At 51.4% G+C, this 21,836-nt stretch overlaps 1 protein-coding gene across 14 annotated transcripts in view; it reads left to right on the forward strand.

The window, feature by feature from the left end:
- Positions 1 to 21,836, forward strand: part of APBB2 (amyloid beta precursor protein binding family B member 2) — a 368,905-nt gene that overhangs the window by 342,295 nt on the left and 4,774 nt on the right. For 13 of the 14 annotated variants that reach the window (XM_059162875.1, XM_059162941.1, XM_059162904.1 and 10 more), the window contains 5 exons: positions 11,504 to 11,618; positions 13,710 to 13,797; positions 14,680 to 14,763; positions 16,339 to 16,454; positions 18,196 to 18,375. In XM_059162875.1, coding sequence (XP_059018858.1) covers positions 11,504 to 11,618; positions 13,710 to 13,797; positions 14,680 to 14,763; positions 16,339 to 16,454; positions 18,196 to 18,375 — 583 coding nt within the window. Of the gene's footprint in view, positions 1 to 3,350; positions 3,482 to 11,503; positions 11,619 to 13,709; positions 13,798 to 14,679; positions 14,764 to 16,338; positions 16,455 to 18,195; positions 18,376 to 21,836 lie in introns of those variants that run through there. The other variant, XM_059162950.1, reaches the window with a different exon arrangement.

Genomic DNA, 21,836 nt, shown 5'->3' on the forward strand with positions numbered 1-21,836 from the left:
TGCTTCATGGTCGTGTGGAGAACACAGGTTTGTGCTGGTGCTGCAGAGGCTCAGCAGACCCCTCAGTGATGAAAGACAGGCATCAAAGAGGAGCGTGAAACAGCCCTGCAGAAACGGAGCGAGAAGCCCACTGGCAAGTCCTGGCTCTACGTGCTTCGTTTGTGAAAAGTAGAAGGTCGTGCGCCGCATACGAAGTAGGTGGCCGTGCCGGGGAAGAGGGACTCGTCCTCCTCCAGAAAGCTGGAGCAGACGTCGTCATTCTGGCATGCAGTTTATTTTGAGGAATTTCCTATTCATTTGGATACCCAGTTACACATGCAAGTAGCTCTGTTATTTCAGGCTTATTTTAATGAAAACATTGCCAATTACTCCCACGTTCATTTTCCCAAGAAATAGCTGCCGAGAGCATACTGATGAGACAATCTTGGACGTGTGGCTCGTGTGGAATTAATCCTGCAGTTTCGTTCCTCCCCCTGCGTGTACGGTGGGAGGGCAGCAAGCTTGCTCCTGGTGCCGCGCTTAGCCTTGCTCGCTCTTGGAAGGGCACGCCTCCTACAGAAGCCCGGCTCCGGGCTGAGGTTTTCTTCCTGGCAAATTTACAAGGTGTCAAATCAGTGAAGCACCTGCTGCTTGGACTCTTCTGCATTTTCTGATCGCTCTAAGTCCCTGTTTACGGCTGGCTCTCACTTCCACACAGAAGTCAAGCAGCATCTGTAACTCCAAAAGAACGAACCATGTTCAAAGTTGTTCTGCTGTCAGAGAAAACACTGTGGCTCCGTATCGAGGCTCTTTCCTTAAGTGGATCGCTAGTAATGGATCTGATTTACAGTCTCTAAGGCTTCAATAATAATTGTACTCAAAAGAAGCAGACTGTACTCTCAGGTCTCTAGATTGAAGATAAATTATCAGGCAAAGTTTTTACCATAGGTAGAGGCGCTTTTTGTTAAGAATAAAAAATTAAAAATGTCTGGTATACGTGGAAAGCTAGCTAATGAAATGCTACCTGCTCTTTTTTTTTTTTTTTTTTTTTTTTAATTGTAAGAGTCAAAGCGTTTCAACAAATCCCCTTCTGTTAAAAATCTGAGCGCTAGGCGATTCCTAAACCATCTAATCTGAAATGAGCAACCAAGACTTGAGAGGTTAGGAGACTTACCTCACGGTCATTCAGTGTGGGAGTAGGATCCGTGTCTTTGGATCCCTTGGTGATGACTTGAAATTGTGTTCATAGACTGACTGACAGAAGGACATGAGCAGGAGGTAATTTCCTCTCATCCTGTGGTCAACAGTGTGGCTAGCACATCTGAGGAGAGGGCCACAGCATCTCCCCTGGTGACGTCCCGTCCCACGGAGACATTTCTCCTGCAGTACCCCCAGCGTGACACAGCTGAGCCCTGAAGCTGTCCGCTGAGGCAGTTTATCACACCGTGTTACATGCCGGTTCTCTTTTACACACACCATCTCATTTAACTTAATTCTCATGTTTACCCTGAGCCAGGTGTTTTTATCCCTTTTTCGCTGATGAGGAAGCTGGTTTGAAGGGTCACACCACATAACACAGTGTGCCTGGCACACAGAGGGGCCCGGGATGACAAGAGAGTGAGGAACGCACCCAAGGGAGCATGGCGGCCAGCGGGCTTGGGGCATAGCTCTGTCTACATCCTCAGCCTGAAGAACCTCTTTTGGAAATTGTCATCTGCCTTCTCCCCCTACGATAGTCCACAGTCCTCTCGGATGGAGGTCCCCCTCTACATCTGAAGCCCCAGGTCCTTGGCCAAATCCTTTGCCCCCCCTGTCTTGAACACCCATGCATTGTAACTGATGGTAACTGACTGGGTCATTTGGGAGACAGACCGCGAGGTGAGTCTGCCAGACTGTGAAGAGTATGGTGTTCCTGCTGTGGCTACGTTGTAAGAAGACTAGGAGTAGAGAGTCCTGTAGACCTGCAGTCAGACCCTGACCTCACCGTGTACAGCTGTGTGACCTTCATGGTCTTCAACCTCCCTGAACTTGGTTTCTCCTTTATCAGTGAGGATAGTAAAACCGCACCTCGTCGGCTTGCTGCTTGGGCAACACGGAGCCAGAGCTCCGGAAAGGGTGGCTGTCGGGAGCGTCACTGTGGTAGTCGTTAGGGTTGCATGCTGCCCTCTGTGCTGGGGTGGGCTTATCACAGTGCGCCCCTGAAATGGCGAGGTCGGTGTTTACGTATCTGTAGTACAGAAAGCACACGTGCTTATTGTATAGTATTCAAACAAATGTACTAAATAAAATCCTCCGGAAGCCCCCCCTCCCGATAACGGCTGCCAGTTTGGATGTTCTGTTGTTCCAGAGTTTTTGCTTTGCTGATATCAAAATACCCGAAGTTTTGTTTGTGGTGAGTCGCTGTTTCTGCAGTTTGGGTTGTTTGCTCGTTCGGCTCCCCTCCTCTTAATAACAGGCTGTGGTCATCATTCTGCATCAGGCCATCCAGCTCTGCCTTCCTGCTGCAGGACTCGGGTTTCTTAGGGGACCCGCTTGCTGTCTCAACCCATGATTAGCTCCCCTCCCCGTGGGGCCCGGCTGGTGCTCCAGGACCCCGGCCGCAGGGCGCCAGCAGGAGCAGGTTTCTGTGAAGGTTGGGTTTCTTCGTTCCCTTCTCGCTATCCTGTGCTCCCCGCCTCTGCAGGCCACTTGCTGTCCGTTTACTTGCATGCGTGTGACCAGCCCAGGGCCCTCAGTGGTCCTCAAACCCTTTCACATGGGCTGTGATGGGGCCAGAGGGGATGGGGAGCACTCCGGGTCCAGAGGTTGAATGACTTCATCAAGGTCACCCTGGCATCTCAGGGCAGCACTGGGAGAGAAACTCGAAGCCTTTGGCCCTCAAACCCCATATGGCTCTGCACCCCTCTCCCCCTCTGCTCCTCTCTTCCCTGGCACATCTGACCCTCACCCTACCAGCCTTCGCACATCCCACCCCTGCCCTTGACCTTCTGCCTCTGCTCCCCCCTGCTCTGTTGCCTTCTCATGATGCATTTGAGGGAAAGCAGGAGATGTGAATGTTGGGGCCCAATTAATAGAATGTCAGAAATTAGTAAAAACAGGTAAGACTGTTTCCAGTCATTGTTTCTGTACAGTTTTTATTGGGAGCAGGTGGAGCTGGAAAACGCAGACACGGGCCTTGCCAGTGTTTACTGCAAACAGTTTCCTGTATTTGCCTGTGATATTTTAAGCTTGATTACCTCCCCCAGTTGATATGTTGCCTCTAAACTCAGCTGGCATCTCTTGGCTTCATTGTAACGTGGCTCAAAATACACACTTCTGTGTGGCAGAGCTCAGCTAAAATAAGCACTGAAAGGCTACTCATCGCAGCAAAGTCGGGGAATAAGATGGGATGTCAGTGCTCAGAGTTGCCGTTAACGGGACTGTTTGATTTCCTGGATGCCGAGTGAATGCTAACGTGTTGTTTCTGCTCTGTTCCCTCATGCCTGCCCGGATTCAGAGAGAGGTAACCAACCGATTTTTACTTCTCCCTCCTCGCTGGTGTCTTAAATGTCTGGCAAAACTCACTTGCTTTCTTCATGCCGTATTACCACCGCCACAGCCGTCATTGTCTTTGAGAGGCAGAACTTTGTTCTGTTTAACCTTTTATCATCACCATTCTTATGTGTCCTCACTTAAAACAGAGTGTGGAATTGCATCTGGGTCCCTGCCCCCGCATTGCTTTTGACCCTGTTTGGGGATGGTGATGGGCAGAGTGATCAGATGGCCACTCACTCACGGCTGGAAGCATTGAGTCCAGATGCTGGGGAGGAAACATGACTAGAAATACTAACGTGGCGTCCCATGTTGCGTAAGGCTTTTCCCACTTCTTCAAGAGTTCATATTAGGACTGGTTAAGTTATGTATTCTCTGTGTAGGCTAACAGCCGGAAGGACTCTGTTTCAGTCTCAATTATTAGCTAAAAGATGCAGATTCTCCTTTCTGTCTAGATGAACACAGCTGTGGAAGGGCTATGACTCTGAAGCGAAAGGAAGGCAGTTGTACCTCAGAAGTGTGTGTTTCCAGCGCTCCGACCGTCAGCCTGTCCATTTGGTTGATGGGGGTTTAGGCTCCACTGTTCCACAGCTTTATAACTTAAGCTCCATTTTTGATGGAAGAGGAAAATTTTGAAGCTCCTCTTTTTGAAAGAATGGTAGTGGTTACTGCTTGGCAAAGTGAAGAGAGAGAGGCAGTCTCCTGTTTGTGTTGGGGTCCATTTCGGGTGAACTGCTCCATTGGGGTCGAGCCGTCTCTGCTGGTGGTGGCCATTTTCCCTCCTCAGGATGAGCTGATCTCCCTGCTCAGTGCTGAGGAGGGGGAAGGGAGATGGTGTCGACTGGATGGGTAACCCCTCCAGGGTCAGTCTTCTAGAGGGTATGGTTAGGAGAATTTGCAAACTTGACTGGCTCTTTCATTACCTTCCAGGAGGCTTTAGCCTCTGGAGGTGTTGGAAGCGTCCAGAAGATGAGGAATGTGAGCTCCCTCATCTAAATAATGAGAGGTCCTGTCTGAGCCAACGGTGAGAATATTTTCAGATGTTTGCCAATCCCTCCCTTTCTGTATTTATTCCAGTCTCCTCCCTGGGGAGAAGTCACTCTGAATATTAAATTAACAGCAAGACTGTGTTCTTGAGAGGGCTGCGGATTCTGGTCTGCCAAGGCCACCTGGATTATTTGCAGGCAGAATTTAAATCTGTTTACACAGCGTAGATGTCTCACGGAAGTGCCTGGCGCAGGATTCCCTGTGGAGAATGTGTGTTTACCCAGGTGATGAGTTCCTGGGATGTCCTCTGAAGGGGCACTTAGCATCTGCTTCAGCTTGCAGAGGAGAAAGTGAGTTGAGTTGACAAAGCTCGAGAGCATGAGCTTCGTGAAATTAGTGCCTGCTGATGTGCCGCTGGGTAAAATGGAGAAAACAAAAGCAAAACAGAACAAAAAATGGCGCGTGTGTGTGTCATGTTCTACATTGACCATGTAGGAAGATGACTTTCTCATCTCCTTTCTTTCTTTTCCCTCCTCCCACCCCAAAAGTGAGATCTTCAGACTATAATCAGAAGGTCCGAACAGTTCGGCAAAGAAGAGCAAACAGTCTTGAAAATAAGATTCCTTCTCCCTTCAGACCTTGTGCGGGTGAAACAGTGGAGATATAGCCCTTTGTCAGAAAGGGCTGGAAGCACAATGTTTGCATCAGATCTATCTGTGGCTGTTTGTCCTTACTTGCTTGCGGGTCCTGTCCTCTGCAGTAAGACAGCTCCAGGGGCTGACAGCTTCTGACGGGAAGAGAAGCCAGGAGGAAAGGGTCTTTAGGTACATTTCAGCGAGTCTTAATATAATTCATATGAGGGCAAATATTTACTAAAACATCTCATGGATAAGGAGACAGAATTTCAAAGGGGGCTTTTTCTTTGACTTCTTCCTCATTTATAATGACAACTGCCATTAATCGAATGCCTGTCACGTGGCAGCCTTCACAGATTCCCAGCATCAAACAGCATGGATTTGATGTGAGCAAACACGGATGACGTGGAAGACGTTGTCTTTTTGTGGCGCCTGGGTACGGAGCACTAGCAGAGGAGATGTGGTGAGAGTCTGGATGGAAGGGAATCCCCTAGAAAAGAGGGGACAGAGCTCCTCCCAGGCAGGCCCGTGCCGTCCTGCAGCTGACAGCGTCCGCTCCTTCTGGGCTGCTTCAGAAGGCAGAGCTCGATTCCAGGAGCCAAAGTTGCAGGGAGGCAAGCTTCAGGTCCTCCTTCAGAAAGAATATCTATATATTTTGGCTCGCCAGGAGCATTCCTGCAGTGGAACAGGCTGATTCGTTAAGTAAATAAGATTTCATGTCACTGAAATATTCTACCACTTCTCTGGGCTCCTGGAGACAGGGCTTTGAAAAGTTTGCCTGGCTTACCCCACTAGGAGGCCGGTAGGTGCCACATAAGCTCCTTACCAGGAGAGAGAAACAAAAGCAGATTCCATTTATTAAGGGGGTTACAGGGAAGAGAACTAGGGAAAGGGTGAATAGTTCTGTCTTGGCTCTTTTTTAATAGAATCCATTTGAATAAAGAATCGTTTCTTCATTCATTTCCTCAAAATGAATTAAGCCCCTGCAGGGTGGTTAAAATGCTGTTCAGCCGAGAACAATGAAAGCATTCTTTTGTCCTTTCTCCTTGCCATTAAGAAATTTGAGGCTGTCATGTAAGATGTCTTAGCACTGACATTTTTCCCTTACAGTACTGGAGGCTGGTCCTCTGGGGGAGTAATTACCAGGGAGAACAGCAAACGGATAGGAACAGACAGAGTGGGAAACCCAGGGGCTCAGTAAATGAATAGTGAAAAGTAGTTGATTCCTGGTGCATGTTTCTGTGAGAGTTTAAGGAAGGGACACAGATTGGTGCAGCTAGAAACCTGCTGCATCCTGGTTTTTAAAGGAAACATGGTGATTCGCATGACTGCGAGAAATAGTGGGGCACAGCTCCGTGTGGGGGGTCCAGAGAGGACTGGACCAGAGCCTCTTTTAGCACGTGGTTCCTCATCCGGCGTTGTAAAGGGAGCAAGCCAGAGCAAAGGACAAACGTGGTTCTTGCTGCTGAGTGCTAGACAGAATGTCTCAGACAGACATCTAAAAGAATTTGCTGGAAAAAATAGGAGCTGTGTTCTGACGGGACCTCAGAGATTACTGGGGCCCACTTTGTGGATTTAAAGGAGCACACTGAAGCCCAGGAGGGTGCTGTCCATTGGGATGCCTGGTCAGCCAGAGGGGGTGCATAGAAGCCCACGTGAGCCCATCCCTGCTGAGCTGTGAGATATGAGAGGCAGGTGGCTGCAGCCCCAGGGCTCCTGGCGGCACCGAGGAAAGAAGTAGTGGCCAGAGAGCCAGGATGGGCCGTGTAGGCGAAGCTTCCTAAAATGCCCCAGCAGCAGGCTGACCCTTTCCCTCATACGGTTTCAGAGCCACCGTGGGCCCCGCCTGGCTGAGGACACCCCGTGACGTCTGGTGTTTTCCTCCCAAATTCACATGTGTGGCCCTAAGCTGGTTGCAGCCTTTTAGGTTTGCAGTGTGTCGGGAACCCCATAGCTGTGGAGGTTTCTTGTCCCCCTCAGAATACACGAAGATCTCTAGAAAAGGTCAGAAAAAATTGCACTTACATGTGAGCCTGAGGTTTTTCACAATCCTGACACTGATTGGAAAAAGTCTCTCTGAAAGGCCGTGTTGGGCAACGTCTTGATCGTTGTTGAAACTGGATGATGGGACATGGGGACTGTACTCTCTACTTCTGTGTGTGTTTGAAAGATCCCAGAATGAGAAGTTTAGGGGGGGGAAGAATGGCAGATGAACTGTGTTCTTTGTACTCCTGCCCTTCTCATCTCCTAAAGCTCGGACCAGGAAAGAGGCCCAGGAGGCCAGGTCACCACAGACCTCTCTCCCCTCCTGTGGCTCAGACCAAATGGCCGGCCTCCATACCCCTGGGGACTTCTCCTGAACCCCTCTTTTTCTGATGCATTTGGCACCAGCCTGTCCCCAGTGCTCTTTCTCTACCCTTTCATTGGGCCCTCTGCTCCAGCAAGGCCTTTAGATGCCTTTCTTTTTCAGTCTAGGCCTCATTTTGTCTTTTCTCATTCTCTGCACTCGTCTGCTGCCCTGACTTCAGCTGCCCCTCAGGCCCACGTCTCCAGCCCAGACCACAGGCCCGAGCCCCCGGATTGAGTGTCCACCTGCTTGGTGGGCCCCGCCACCTGGTGGCCCTCAGGTACCTCCGACTTACTGTCCTACCTGCTGCTCGTGAGCTTCCTCACCAAACCCTCCCCCCGACCCCTGGCCCCGCTGCAAGAGCGCTTAGTTGGCCCAGCAGGGACCCGAGAGTTATTCTGGGTTCTCCCCCTCATCTGCCACAGCCTTCCTTCCAGGGCCTTCTCCCTCTACCCTGTTCTCACAGATGCTGACTTAGCCTGCTTCGTGCTCATTCTCTCACCTGGACATGGAGCAGCAGCCCCCTGTGGGCGTCTCCCTTGAACCCCATCATCCCACCCAAAGAAACCTTTTAAAACACATATCGTATGGGGTCCATATGACAAGGCTCGAGGGCCAGGCTGCTGGCAGGACGCAGGTGCACCCTCCCCATGGTCCCGCCTTGCCCGCCCACCACAGCGCCTAGGAGTCTGCAAGGGACCCGTATTTCTTCCAGCCACTCCGTGGACTGACTGACCTCCGTGCCTTTACTCATGCTCCCTGGAACCATCCATGCCCTTCTCACCCTGGTCAGGTCCTTATGATACTTAAGATGCTCCACAAATCCCACTGGACACCTGTATCCTTAGCGGACTTCCAGGCTGAACCTTATCTGTGTTTGCCAGACACGTCATAGTGGCTCAGAAGGCATTTGTGGAAGGGAAGGGAAAGGAAGGGAGTATTTTTTTTTTTAAAAACATAAGTTTTAAATCATATTCTAATTTAGTGAGAATGTAAAGCCCACTGGCAACTCTCTTAGTCCGTTAACAAATTATGACAAACAGTGTCTCAAAGCAAGCACAGATTTATTCCCCCACAGTTCCGGAGATCAGAAATCTAACATGAGCATTCCAGGTATAATCACAGCATCAGCGGGGCTAACGGCTCCCTGAGAAAATCCATTTCCTGGCCTTTTTCCGCTTTTAGAGACTGCCTGCTTTCCTTGGCTGGTGGCCCCAGCTCCCGTTTTGTCCCTGAGACGCCAAGTCCTTCTTCCCTTGCACTTGTGTTGGGCCCAACCGGAGAATTCAGGGGAACAGCCCCCATCTCAAGTCCTTTCCTGTAACCCCCTTTTGCCATGCGAGGTAACCCAATCAGAGATTCTGGGAATTAGGCTATGAACATCTTAAAAGGGTCCTTATTCTGTCAGCTACAGCAGCTTTTTTCAGAAATGAGGGGCCGAGCTTTTGAAACCCCCAGTTAAGCGACGTTTGGGTTTCATTCTGAATAAGGATGAAATCAGATCAGCCATGCATTTCACTGCACACAAAGGAAGTTGTTCAACTTGCCTCCACCCCGGGTCTGAGAGAGGACTCACTGCCTCTTCAGATCCACGGGTGTGGGGCCTGCCGGTGCTAAGCGTGGCTCCGGCGGCTCCCGGTGGAAGCCCGTAGGAGAGCCGGGCCAATCTCTTCACCTCCACAGGGAGGCGAGAACTCCTGCTTTTTCCTGGGAAGCCCATGAAAGCCCCAGAGGGCTAGTCGCGGGACTCAGCTGTCAGGAGCTGACAGAGTCCTCCCTCCCTGATCTATGAGCCTGGCGCCCACGCAGGGACAGGAAAAGACAAAGCTGTAAAAAAGAACTGTCAGAATCCTCCCGACAAAGCCTGCAGCCCCTGAGCTGCTCCTTTGGGAAGATGTGGGTTCCAGATGGTTGCCTCTAGCATTCATCGCTTTCCCTGGAGCCAAAAGAAAATGAAGATTAATAATAATAATAATTTTTAAAAAAATTACTCCTCGGGGGCAGCATCTGGAAGAACAGAGGGCACAGAGCCGCAGTTTGCTAGGATGACCCATAGCTTCTAGATCAGGGCTGGTTCCATCCCCTGGATGGTAACCTTGCAGTCCTGCACTTGCGGGCCGGCCGGTGGTCCCGAGGAGCAGGCTGGGTCTCGGAAGCCTCCCTCACCGAATGTCAGAGCCGGACAGGAGCCTTGGAAATCCTGTTTCTCACCTCTCTCACTTGAAGATGAGGTTAGACTCCATTGCCCCAGGTTGTGTAGCTCAGTGGACTCAGGAATGAGACTAGAACTGGGGTTGCCCCAATCCCAAATCATTGCTCTCTGGCTGTTCCTGACACTCTCTCAGAGAGAAGAGAGGCGTTGAGATCCGTGCACTAAGTACGAAAGGAGGATGCGACAAGCTCTTACTTATCCTTTTGCTACAGAATTTAAAGGCTGTAAGTGTTTAGACACAAGCAAGGTTCTGGGGCCCAGAGGGCCAATCAGGCTTGTGAGCTGGATGGACTGACCAGAGTGGATGGAGCAGTGTCCCCAAGCGAGAGAAGATTCCGTGAGTGGAGACCTGCCTTTTCCGGAACAGAGGGGAGAGCTGTGTGGTTGGACGAAGGGTCCTGGAAGAGTAGGTGGGACAGGTTCTAGAACTCCAGAAATCCGGACAGGTTTTGGGCTTCGTGTGCGTGATCATGGACCCAAAGAGATTTGGCCTCAGAGAAATGGCAGCGGAGCAGCGAATTTTGAAGGAAGATAGTTCTGTGTGGTGAGACACTGCATATGTTCTTTTAAGATCCATCCACAAAAGAGAGGAACCCAGAGATTTGGGGACCAGAAACAGGGCTCCCGCTGAGCATAGTCTCTAGAAGGGAGGGCTTCTCTTACTGCTTTTTTAGATAATACATTGTTTTGATGGTGGTTGAGACTAGACTGGGAAGGCCTCAGGGACCCACTGTAGAGCAAGACCGTGCTCACTCCTGAGACTGGGCCAGCTCCTTGCCCAGACGCAACCCCCTCAGTCCCTGGTCCTGAAGCTGTGCACACCTCTGAGGGCCAGCTTACCCGCGGGAAATTGGGATGCAGCCCCTATTCCTAAAGGAGGAAGGAGCACTCAGTTAGTACCTATATGGCCAGGCCTGGACTGGGTACAGGGGGTAACTCAGGCACGGCTCATCTGCACAGAGCTTCAGGGCGCTGTGGGGAATGCAAACCCGCGAACACACATGGACATGTCTGGTCCTAAGGGCCGTGTGTCTGGGTTGCCATGGCAGCGCTGGGGAGGCTGCCCGCCCGGCCCTGAGTCCTGCACGGTGACAGCGGCACAGAGAGCATGAGCACGCAGTGGGGAGAACACCTGAGAGGAGGTAGTCCCGGCAAGGGAGAACAGGTTCAGGACATTTTCAGGATGTCAGACAGGTCACACATGGGGAGTTGGGGGAGACAGGAAGGCCTCCAGGTTCTAGCCGACTGTGGACACCGACTGTGATAGAAGATGAGGAGGGAGAAGGCTGGGGGAGCGTGTATTGAAGCAGGTGTGGACAGGCTGAGGCTCAGTGCCCTGACCTGCAGCCGGGCTTGTGACACAGGGCAGGCTGACCTCCAGCGGAGATCTCTGTGCCTTCCCAAAGCAGCCAGGGACAGAGCCTCTTGTCTGCCCCCGCTGCACCAGCACGTTCGTCGTTATCTCTTCTGTAACCAGAGTACTTGTTGTCACTGTAGATAGAAGGCTCGTAAGAAATTCAGCTTTCATTCAGGGCCATAGGAGATTACAGGAGCTCAGGACCCTGAATTTACAGGAGCTCAGGACCCTGAATTTGGGAAACACTGTAGTTCTTTTACTTAGCAATGAATTCTTAAGTCCATGGAATTGCTCTGTTTTAGGTAACTGTGGAAGTTTGAGTTTTGTTTTTACCCATTGCTACATCCTCTGCTCCCCACTGACCTGCTGGCTACTCGCTCAGCTAACGCTCATAACCAGACTGCGTGCTCTCAGAGGTGCCTTTTCTAACGTGCTGATAAATGTTGTTTGCACAGAGATTTTGCCTACGTAGCAAGAGACAAAGATACAAGAATTTTGAAATGTCATGTATTTCGATGTGACACACCAGCAAAAGCCATCGCCACGAGTCTCCACGAAATCTGTTCCAAGGTAAGGTCGGTCCAGACGCGGTGGTACATCCCTCTGTCTTTTCTCACCACCTGAGCAGGGACAGGGGTGTGGTCAGGGTTTCCCGCTGGTGACATCCGCTGCTTTAGCCAGAGCCTTAGAGTGAGGACAGGCTGCTGGGCCTCGCTGGACCAGCCCCTCTACTCCTGCTTCCTCCAGCAGAGCAGTCCTGATAGAAACATCCTCACCCTCTGCCTGGGACCTCTGTTGACCCCCATCAACAGGGTCTTGTACCTCTCAGGAGACTGTTCTATTATAGAGCAGCTCTGGCTGTTAGAGGTTCTTGATTATGTGGACCTGAAATCAGCCTCTCTGGAAACCCCACGTGGTTACTTGAGATATGTGATCTAGAGCGACAGAGAGGGATTCCTCCATTCCGTCCCTCCGGCGGGGCAGCCCTTTACTGTCTGAAGACGTGTGAAGCTGGCGACCACATCTGTATGTTTGGGGGTGCTAGACAGGTGTCCGGTCTTCCTGCTCCGGTCTTCCTCCTTCCTCCAGAATCCCCACCCCCATCTCTTTTGGGTCCCAAGGTTACAGGCTCCTACCCCCTCTTCTTCTGCATACTCTAGCTGGTTCCCCCTAAAGGAACACAGCGGTCCAAGGGCAAGCCAGTGGAGAAGAGAGCATGGGCCACTCTGTCCCTTGACCTCCAGGGAGTATAGTACGGGGGTGACAGATGTTTTTAGCTACCATATCACCTGCCGGTTTGTGTTCAGATCGCAGTTGGCCAGCTCCCCAGGGCGCTGTCCCCAGTGTCCTGTAGCCAAGCCTTCCCACCCCGCAGACGGAATCTAAACACGGGACTTTGGCCATCACCTTTCTGGTTGGAGGCAGATGTCAAGCCCGGCCTCATTGCCATGCTGCCTCGGCTAGCCATGCCCGGGCTGCGGCCTGGGGTCTGAGCAGCAGAGGCAAAGCAGGTGCCATCCACGTGTCCTCAGGGAGGGGCAGGAGCCGGGATAGGTACACGTCCCCTGCTCTGGGCCCAGCCATCACCCTCTGCCCCAGCCCCACGTCTGCCTGTCTGGGCATGGCCTGCGGCTTCGCAGGTCTTCCTCCTTGTCCTTGCCTTCATTCAGTCACGTGGAACACCTTTAAGTTCTAAGAACACAGCAGGGACTAAAACAGAAAGAAACAAAATCTTTGTCTTTGTGGAGCTTGTGTTCCCATGTGAACCCCCAGAACATGGCCTAGTACAGAGGAAGCGCTCCGTGAAATGTCCTGCTGTTATTGGCAGCAGCCGCCTGGCCTACCGTCCCAGGCATGCAGGAGAGGGCTGGCGGGGAGCACTGGGAGGGGGAGGGGGGAAGCGACTTCCGTCCCACCTGGAACGCAAAGCGGGGCCTGGGAATGAAGATGTGAGTGATCCTGGGGGTCCCTGAAGGGCGGGGTTCTGTCAGTCCCCAAACCCACAGCGCTCTGTGAACCGGAGCGAGAAGTGACACTTGTGCCCCTCGCAGCAGACCGCCAATTCAGTAGGCCGCTGACAGATTTAGAAGACCAGTCCCCATAGTAGTGCGTATTTCCAAGTGCTGACACTGAATCCTCAGAACGGCCGTAACATCACTGGGGATGTAAATACTAGGATTCCCGTGTGCAAAAAGGAAACGAGGCACAAGAGGTCAGGTGACTTGCCCAAGGTCATACAGCTAGTAAGTAGTGAAGGTGGGATTTGAACCCACAAACACTTTCCCCAAAGCACTGAAAAGAATTCTCAGGGGTCAGCCTTCAGAAACAATGGGAGAAGTCCGTTACTGTGGGTTCCATTGGCCACTGTGGTCCAGCAGAGGCTGTCTGGGTGATTTCACTAGGGGCAGGAGCCCGGTGAATGGAGGAGTATTTCCGAGCAAGCAGGAGACTGCCGCTTGGAGGGATAGTCCTTCACCCGTTACCCCTGGGGAGAATGAGCACCTTCTCAGAGCAGCTTAGCGATAAGGGGTGGGAAGTCAGGCCGTGGACCAAAGCCTGTTTGACTTGGAGGTCAAGTCAGCTCAGACCCTGGACTGGCAGGAATAGCTGAAGACATGGGATCTGTAGCCACGGACCATGGGCGTCCTTTCTCTTCTTCAGATTATGGCCGAACGGAAGAATGCCAAAGCCCTGGCCTGCAGTTCCTTACAGGAAAGAGCCAATGTGAACCTCGACGTGCCCTTGCAAGGTAGGTCAGCAGTGGCCGCTCTCCTCAGGCTGGCACTATTCCGTCCCAGCCAGAGCCGAGGCCCTTGCCTGGCTCCTGAGAAACCACGTTCCAGCCCACAGACGCTGGCCGAGCAAGTGCCAGGGGTCTTCCTGGGCGTGGAGTTAATTTTGTGTCGGTCGGGATGAGGTGCAAAAGGCCATGATGAGTTCTGTTATCGGACAAGATGAAAGAGTATTATCTTTCATGGTTTCTAATTCAGATATAGCCAGGGTAAAGCCAGCTAGTTTAAAAATAGGTGGTTCGATGTGGAAAAAAAAAAAAAAAAGTTTTTCTTAAGTATAAAGATGAATTTTTTTTTAAAGATTTTATTTATTTATTTGACAGAAATCACAAGTAGGTAGAGAGGCAGGCAGAGAGACTTATTGTGGTGATTATTTTTGCAGTAGAAACAAAGACTAAGTCACCACTTATACACCTGAAACTGACATAATGCTCCATGTCAGTTACAGCTCAGTAAAATAGAAATGTAGCTATTTGGGGAGATTCTCTTTAGTTACTTTTGCTGTCTCCATGCCCTGTGTGATTCAGTCTTCTCCTGGCAGCAGGTGCCTCACAGACAGGCCATCGGAAGCCATTCCTTAGCATATGTGAGGCAGACAGCGGCAGCTTTCACTGCTTCTGTGCCCAGAAACGAGAGTGGAGTGGGATTTTGGTTGGCGGAGGCCTGGTGTCTGCTGGGATAGGGGCTCTCCTCCCAGAATAGGAGCTGCACCTTCCTCTGGAAACGCGACGCAGCGGCACGGGTGCTGCTCCGGGCATCGCGGACCGGACGTAGAGCGGTGGCTGTGTTTGTGTGTGTCCTGGAACCACTGAAAGTTCTCTTGCTTTTGTTCCCTGTAGTAGATTTCCCAACACCAAAGACGGAGCTGGTGCAGAAGTTCCACGTGCAGTACCTGGGCATGTTACCTGTAGACAAGCCGGTCGGTACGTGCGGCACTGCCTCCTTTCCCTGCACGAGTGTTTGGGAGCCTGTGGGAGGAGACCCCTGCCCTGTCACCAGCCACAGCGCACAAATTGTCCTGATCAGAAGAGCCCCAGGGGACATGCTTGGTCACATGGTCCCCGGAATAGAGGGACAGGAACAAGGCAGACACATCGCTATCATTCACGCAGTGGCCTGGAGACGTGTGATCCAGGGCTCCAGAGGGTTCTGCCCTTCTCAGAGGGAGCGTCCGTCTCCAGAGCCGGGGAACCTGCTGTAGTCCTTTGTTGACCACAGGGAGAAAGGGCTGAGGGAGCTCTCCTCTTTCCCCTTTCCAGGTGTGACCCAAAGCAACACACCCCGCAGTCAGCTCCCATCCCCAGGGCAGAACTTAGCCTCTCGGCCACACCGAGCTGACAGCAGGCTGGGAGACAGAGCCTGGGTAGAAAAGGCTGAGGAGAGGTCAGAATCCTCATGCCCTGCTTGGGAAAATAGTGCAGCCGCTTTGGGAAAAAGTCTGGCAGCTCCTCCAGAGGTCAAACACAGAGTCATCTCTGGACCCAGCAGTTCTGCCCCCGGGCATGTACCCAGGCGAAATGGAAACATCTGTCCCCACAAACATTCACAGCCTCATTATTCACCATAGTCAGAAAGTGGAAACAAAAATCCGTCAACCAACGAATGGATTAGTAAAATGTGATACTATCAAAAAAATAAAAAATAAAATCGATGCCACCAGACCACGTGCTTGTATTTGGTGGTAAAGAGGCATCACAGACTGACACGAGTGGCAGTGTGGACCAGCCCGGAGGATGGGAGCCACGTACTGTGGGACTTGCTGTGTACAATACATCCAGAAGAGACAACCCTCTGGAGAGAGAAATAAAATCAGTCATTGCCAGGGCTCGGGGCTGGGAAGAGCCAGATGGAGACCCCCAGAGCGTACAGGGCTTCTCTCTGGAGTGACGACAATGTTCTAAAATTGGTTGCGGTGGTGGTTGCCCCACTCTGTGGCTACACTACAAACTTTTGCATGGTTCACTTGAGATGGGTAAATTGTGACTGCACCTCAGCCGGGTCATGGTTCCCCCCACCCACTGCCACAGAAACCGTCTGGGCCAGCACACAGTCCCAGAACCACCTTGCAATGCCTTGTCTAAGTGCCTCGTTTAAGTGGCAAAGTAAGGTGGGGTGAGAGTGGAGTCTTCGGGCAAGAACTGGCTTCTGTTCCTTCCCCAGGGCCCCTGGCTTAGGAAAAGGCAGTGTTTGCTTACATACTCTCTGCATACTTGGGGCTAGGGACTCTCTGGAAAGTAAGTCGTACCGTGGTCCAGTGAGACAGGACATCACCCACTCCATCTCTCCGGGGGTTCTCATGACCGTTCTTTTGTTGAAGAAGCTGGCATTTTGTTTTTTTCTTTCAAGCGATGAATGCTCAAACGCAATGTCTTTTGGGGCTACAAAATAAAATATATAAATCAAACAGCAACTGATCAGTTTGGCTGGGTGGTTTGGGCCCACACTGGATGGTGATAAGTGGCTTTAGGACCTTGTTCAGCGATCTGTTCCATCCACAGGAATGGATACCCTGAACAATGCCATAGAAAATCTTATGACCTCATCCAACAAGGAGGATTGGCCATCGGTGAACATGAATGTGGCTGATGCTACCGTGACCGTCATCAGTGAAAAGGTGAGCAGGACCAGACATGAGGTTGGTCTGTGTGTGTTATGGTGAAACTTTGGATATGGTGACCTTCCTTGAAAGGTGGACATGCAGCCAAGGCTTCACCTCTAGGGGGTGTAGTTTGGGGGAGGAGGGTGGTTATGGTGAGTTGTGATTAAAGTTGCCTGCATTTAAAACAAAAAACCAAAACCTTTTTTTCCTGTCCTTCGTGCCTGGATCTCTGCATCACTTTGCTTTTCTTTGAACTAAGGAGCTTCTGTTCTGGTGCTCCCAATTCTTTCTTCCTCCTGTGCCCCAGAGAATGAACTCATTTGCTAGAGGGACCTGTATAAGGCCGGCAGTCACTCCTTACGGGTTTGGTTTTCTGACTACTCTCCAGGCTTCTGTGTGGTCTGGGCTGTTTGTCTAGAGTTGGGCCACAGGCGCTGCTTTGGTCGGGAAAGGTGCTGGGGTGGGTTCTGTCTGTAGAAGCAGGGGCCGACGATCATCGAGAGAGGTCAGCATTCGCCTCAGACCAAATTATCCCAGTTGTATGGCTGAGGAAACTGAGGCACAGGAGAGCGAGTAAACGCCTGTGGCCACAACAGCTAGAAGCGGCAAGCTCAGGATTCGGTCCAGCAGTCGGCAGCAGACTGTCGGCCGCTTTTCAGTTCTGCCTCCATGAGGCACCTGTCACGGAGAGACCCCGAGGCGTCGGCCTGCTCTTGATTCTGTCTGCTGGGAGCTCACCTTTGAGCCCAGTCCTGACTCCAAAGAGTCAAGAGTCAGGTGCTTACTGACCCTGCCTGCCTCTCCGGCCTGCCAGGCTCGATGGTCTTCAGTCTTTAAACTTGTCAGCCCCTTGGCTCCCTCAGCATCTGCAGGCGCCGCCCCTCTCTGCCCTGCCCCTTCACCCAGCCGGCCGGTACCAGATCTCAGCCTAAACATCCTTTATCCCTAGGAAACTTCATGGTGCCTCAGGATCCTTTCAGTGGCCTGGGAAAGGATTCCTTAACACCTGAGTGAATAGTTAGTAAGTCAAGATGTTAATGATCCAAAAGTCAACATTCTGGATGTGTTTACTAATTCAGAAATTGCATATGGTCGCTGCAGAGGATGTGGTGTTCCCAAGAATGAATTCCGAGCATTTCTTTACCCTGCATCATATGGACACCATATGGATACCAGTTTGTGGGGAGAAAAAAGTGATCTGGCAGCTTTTCTGCGTGGTTTCAGATAGAAATATGATTCAGTGTACTAGTTAGCACGGCAAGGAGAACTGAATAAAGAGATCCTGTGGCTCCTTTTCTCTTGGTGCTCTGAGAACTGAATAAAGAGATCCTGTGGCTCCTTTTCTCTTGGTGCTCTGAGGTTTCCAGCAGGTTCTGGCCAGATGGGCTTTGAGCCTCCAGGTGCCCTGTGTGAGCAAAGCCTAAGAAGTTTACGTGACCCCGCTCCTGCCCACCGTGAATGCACGGGCTTGGGGTATGGTAGCCAGACAAGAGAACACACATACCTGGGTGAAGTTCAGAGTGGGCCTAGATGGCAGTGAGACCCCCCAGCTCGCAGGGATGGCCTCTCCAGACACGTTGAGAAGCTGGCCTTTCTAGGAAAGTACATCCTTTCTAAATCCAGGCGAGCTCTCTGTTCCTAACACCAGCGTCTCTCTGCGGCCACTCTGGGCTTGAGTCTGTGGCTCAAGCCTCAAACTGGTTCCTGCCTCCACCGGCCTCCGGGAGAGTGGGCTGCTGAGTGGCGTGTCTTGCAGAGTGAAGAGGACGTCCTGGTGGAGTGCCGCGTGCGATTCCTGTCCTTCATGGGCGTCGGAAAGGACGTGCATACGTTTGCCTTCATCATGGACACCGGGAACCAGCGCTTCGAGTGCCACGTGTTCTGGTGCGAGCCAAATGCGGGAAACGTGTCAGAGGCGGTGCAGGCTGCCTGCATGGTGAGTGGTCCCCGGGGGGGGGGGGGGGGCTGCCGCGCCTCCACACCCCTGCCTCTAGGGCAGAGCTCCTCACCTACAGGAAGGTCTGGCTCCTTTCTCAAGGGATACTCTGCTGGATTCTGCTGTCAGCCCTGCAGCTGCTGTCCATCCTCACCAGCTCTTTGCCGTCTCAGCAGCCTAGGGCGCCCAGAGCAAGCCGGGCTCCATGGAGCCACGTTCTGTAAGGACTCCGGAACCCCTGAGAGCAGGGCTCTTCAAATCTGCAGATTGAGGATTCTTTTATTTTTTTTTTAAGATTTTATTTATTTATTTGAGAAAGAGTGAGTGAGTGAGAGAGAGAGCACACAAGCCAAGGGCAGAGGGAGAGGGAGAAGCAGACTCCCAGCTGGAGCAGGGAGCCCAATGCGGGGCTCAAGCCCAGGACACAGGGATCATGACTTGAGTGATGGCAGATGATTAACCAACCGAGCCCCCCAGGTGCCCCAGATTGAGCATCTTAATTTGTAATCCCTGATTAATTTCAGGGTATGGCCAGGAAATGTGGGGCATGTAGGAGTTGGTGCTGTTGAGAACCAACTTAGTACTTAAAAAATCCCCTGAGTTGAATGATTTTTATTTCAGATCATTGGTTTCAGCACATTGGTCTTAAATACTTAATTTGTACCTGTGAACTCAGTCCTTACAATGACTGTTTGTAAGGGAGTTGTTAGTTCCATTTTATGTTAAGACAGAGGCTCAGAGGAAAGAACGGGCCCCAGGACACGGAGGTGGTCAGCGACGAGGCCTGCACTCAACCCCGAGTGTTTCGGGTGACCCAGTCGTACTCTTGGTACCATGTGTAGGATTGCAGACCAACAAAAATACCTCATCCTTCATTCTGAAAATATCCTTTGAGCACCTGTGATGCCAGGCACTAAAGAAGTTCTAGAAAAATTGAGGAAACAGTATGAATGTAGGCATCAAGACCTGGGGTGGTGGTCATCCCTAGCAGCAGCGGGCTGGGGAGCTGGACCCGAGTATAGGAGATGAGGTCCCCATCGTGAAGGGCCTGGGGAGTGAGGCCAAGGCGTTTCTCCAGCAGACATTAGTAAGTAGGACCAATGAGTTGATACTGGGTTTTAGAAGCATACTCCCCCCCCAAAAAGGAAACCAAAGGAGGGGATGTGTTTGAAAGGGCAGGGCTGGTGTGGGGAGCTCGGGCAGGAAGCCATTGTACTGGTCCACATGAGAGTTTCCGAGGTTCTAAACCAAGATCGTAGCAGCGGAGGAAGCAGGAGCAGATGAGTTGGGACGTCGTAGAGAATCGCCCGGTCAGGGATGAGCAATACTGAATTTAAAGCACCCATTCTGTTTGTTTAATTCAACCCACCGTTTAGGGGCTGGACTGTGGGAAGATTGAATAGGACTAGGATGCAAGGGGGAGACCCATAAACCAAAATCCAGACTTCTGTTGTCGTGTCAAAGGTGTTATAAGTAAAATTGTAAGACCACCCTGGACTGAGAAGTGGCTGGGAGGAAAAAGAGGTCGAGACCCTGAAAGCTGACCATGGTCTGACAGGGAAGCAGCAGCTTGAAGCACAACAGTAAGGGGGTTTGTTTCTCGTTTTATGGGTGGGGGCGGCGGATTCACACATTTTTTTAGACTGAGGGAAATTAGCTAGCCAAGCTGGATTGGAATGGTGGTCATAAGGGCTCAGTCGGTTAAGCGTCACTTGTCAGTTTGTGTCATGATCCCAGGGTCCTGCGTCACGGTCGGGGGGGCGGGGAGGTTTCCCCTGCTCAGCAGGGGGTCTGCTCCCTCTCCCAAATAAATAAAATCCTTTAAAAAAAAGAAATAGGGGTCATATATATAGTTGGGGCAAAGTCTTGTGGTAGATTAAGAGCCTAGGGCTAGGGTTTGGCCTCCTCATTGGGTCATGGTGACTCGAGACTAGCCAGATGCTAAGAGTCCAAGAGGAATGGGTGGCGTTGAGGGAGGTTGCGGCAGTTCTCTGTCGTGTGTGTGTCATGAATACACAGTTGCTGGGTGAAGAATGAAAGCAGAGGATGAGGTGGGCTCTAGATGGCCAAGGCGAGGCACAGGGAAAGAGAGCCCACTGACTTTCCCCTCAAGGAACACCTATGAATGGAGAGGGGAGGAGGGAAGAAGAGGGGGAGGAGCTGGTGCCCTGGGCTCACGAGCCGGAGTCCTCTGACCGCAGACCTCTGTCAAGTGCTGTGGAGCTGGGAGGCCAAGATCTCAGACCTGCCTGCAGTGACAGCAGGGTGGGGGTGGTGGGGGTGGCAGGGACAGAGCAGGCAGAGGGGTCCAGAGGAACCCCCGGAGCCAGCATGGGAGATGGAGACGGAAGGAAGACAGTAGGAAATGGAAGCATCCAGTCAAGCAAAGATGGCGGGTGGCTGTTTAGGTGTTTCCTGAAACTGAACAAGGATCGTAACAGATGGTTTTAGTGGTAAAATGAACGGCTTTCAGTCTTAATTGTACATTTTAAATGTGGTGACAATTAAATAATTAGCTTTATCACTGGTTCAGTTTGTTTTTAGATTCCCAGACTCATTTTCTTTCTGAGAAACCATTTTTACGCATTTGCTTACGATTTTAGTTGTAATAGGGAGACCAGCTGAAGCGGCCCGGCTGGTCCAGTGTAAGGTGCACTGAGAACATCACACCCTGCCCGACACCCAGATCCCAGCATTTGTGACTCAGTGGCTTTCCTCCAGAGTCAGATCCACAGGAATCTCTGCGAACTGTCGAGCATGAGTAACTCACACCCTCTGAAATGCCTTTGGTGCTGACACGCGCTCTGGACTCTCCTTAATCATTAGGCATCTTTTGCAGCTGTGTGGCATAGGCCCCGCTGAAGATATTTTGGTGAAATTCAGGAGGAGAGCAGGAGCCTTCAGGAAATTCATCACGTGCAGTGTCGGCTCACGCTGGACACAACTCCCAGTAGAGATTCCTAGTCCATGATGACCTACGCCGTCATCCTTATGACGGCCCCCTGCCCGTGTGCAGATCTGTGCTTGGCAGGTGTGTGGTTTGGGTTGTGATGCAGACTGGCAAGCCAGCTCACACGGAGGAGGCTTGAGCGATCCTTTCTTGGGTGACAGGTCGAAAGGGGCCGAGTCCTTCCCGAAGATAGTCTGTGTCTGCTTCCCCTGGGGAAGCCTCAGCCTGTTTCACACTACACTAAAGAACCTATTGATATGTAAGTAGAGTCTTTTTTAAAAAATCAGCCATGGAATTAATTATTTTAAAGGGCTAGGATTAGGAAAAACTGTATTTGGTAAATTTTAATCTTCTTACCTAATTTTGAAGAATTACTTATCTTTCTATTAATATAAAAGCAGGTGGGTTGTGTTATATTTCTGAAGGAGAGAAACTGTCTGTGGTGCCAGTAGTGCTAAAATCCATTAAAATCCATTAGGATTTAGGAGCTTATGGCTGACTCGGTTGGTGG

Source organism: Mustela lutreola, chromosome 1 (genome assembly GCF_030435805.1).
Source record: "Mustela lutreola isolate mMusLut2 chromosome 1, mMusLut2.pri, whole genome shotgun sequence".
In the NCBI taxonomy this organism is placed as follows: Eukaryota; Metazoa; Chordata; class Mammalia; order Carnivora; family Mustelidae; genus Mustela; species Mustela lutreola.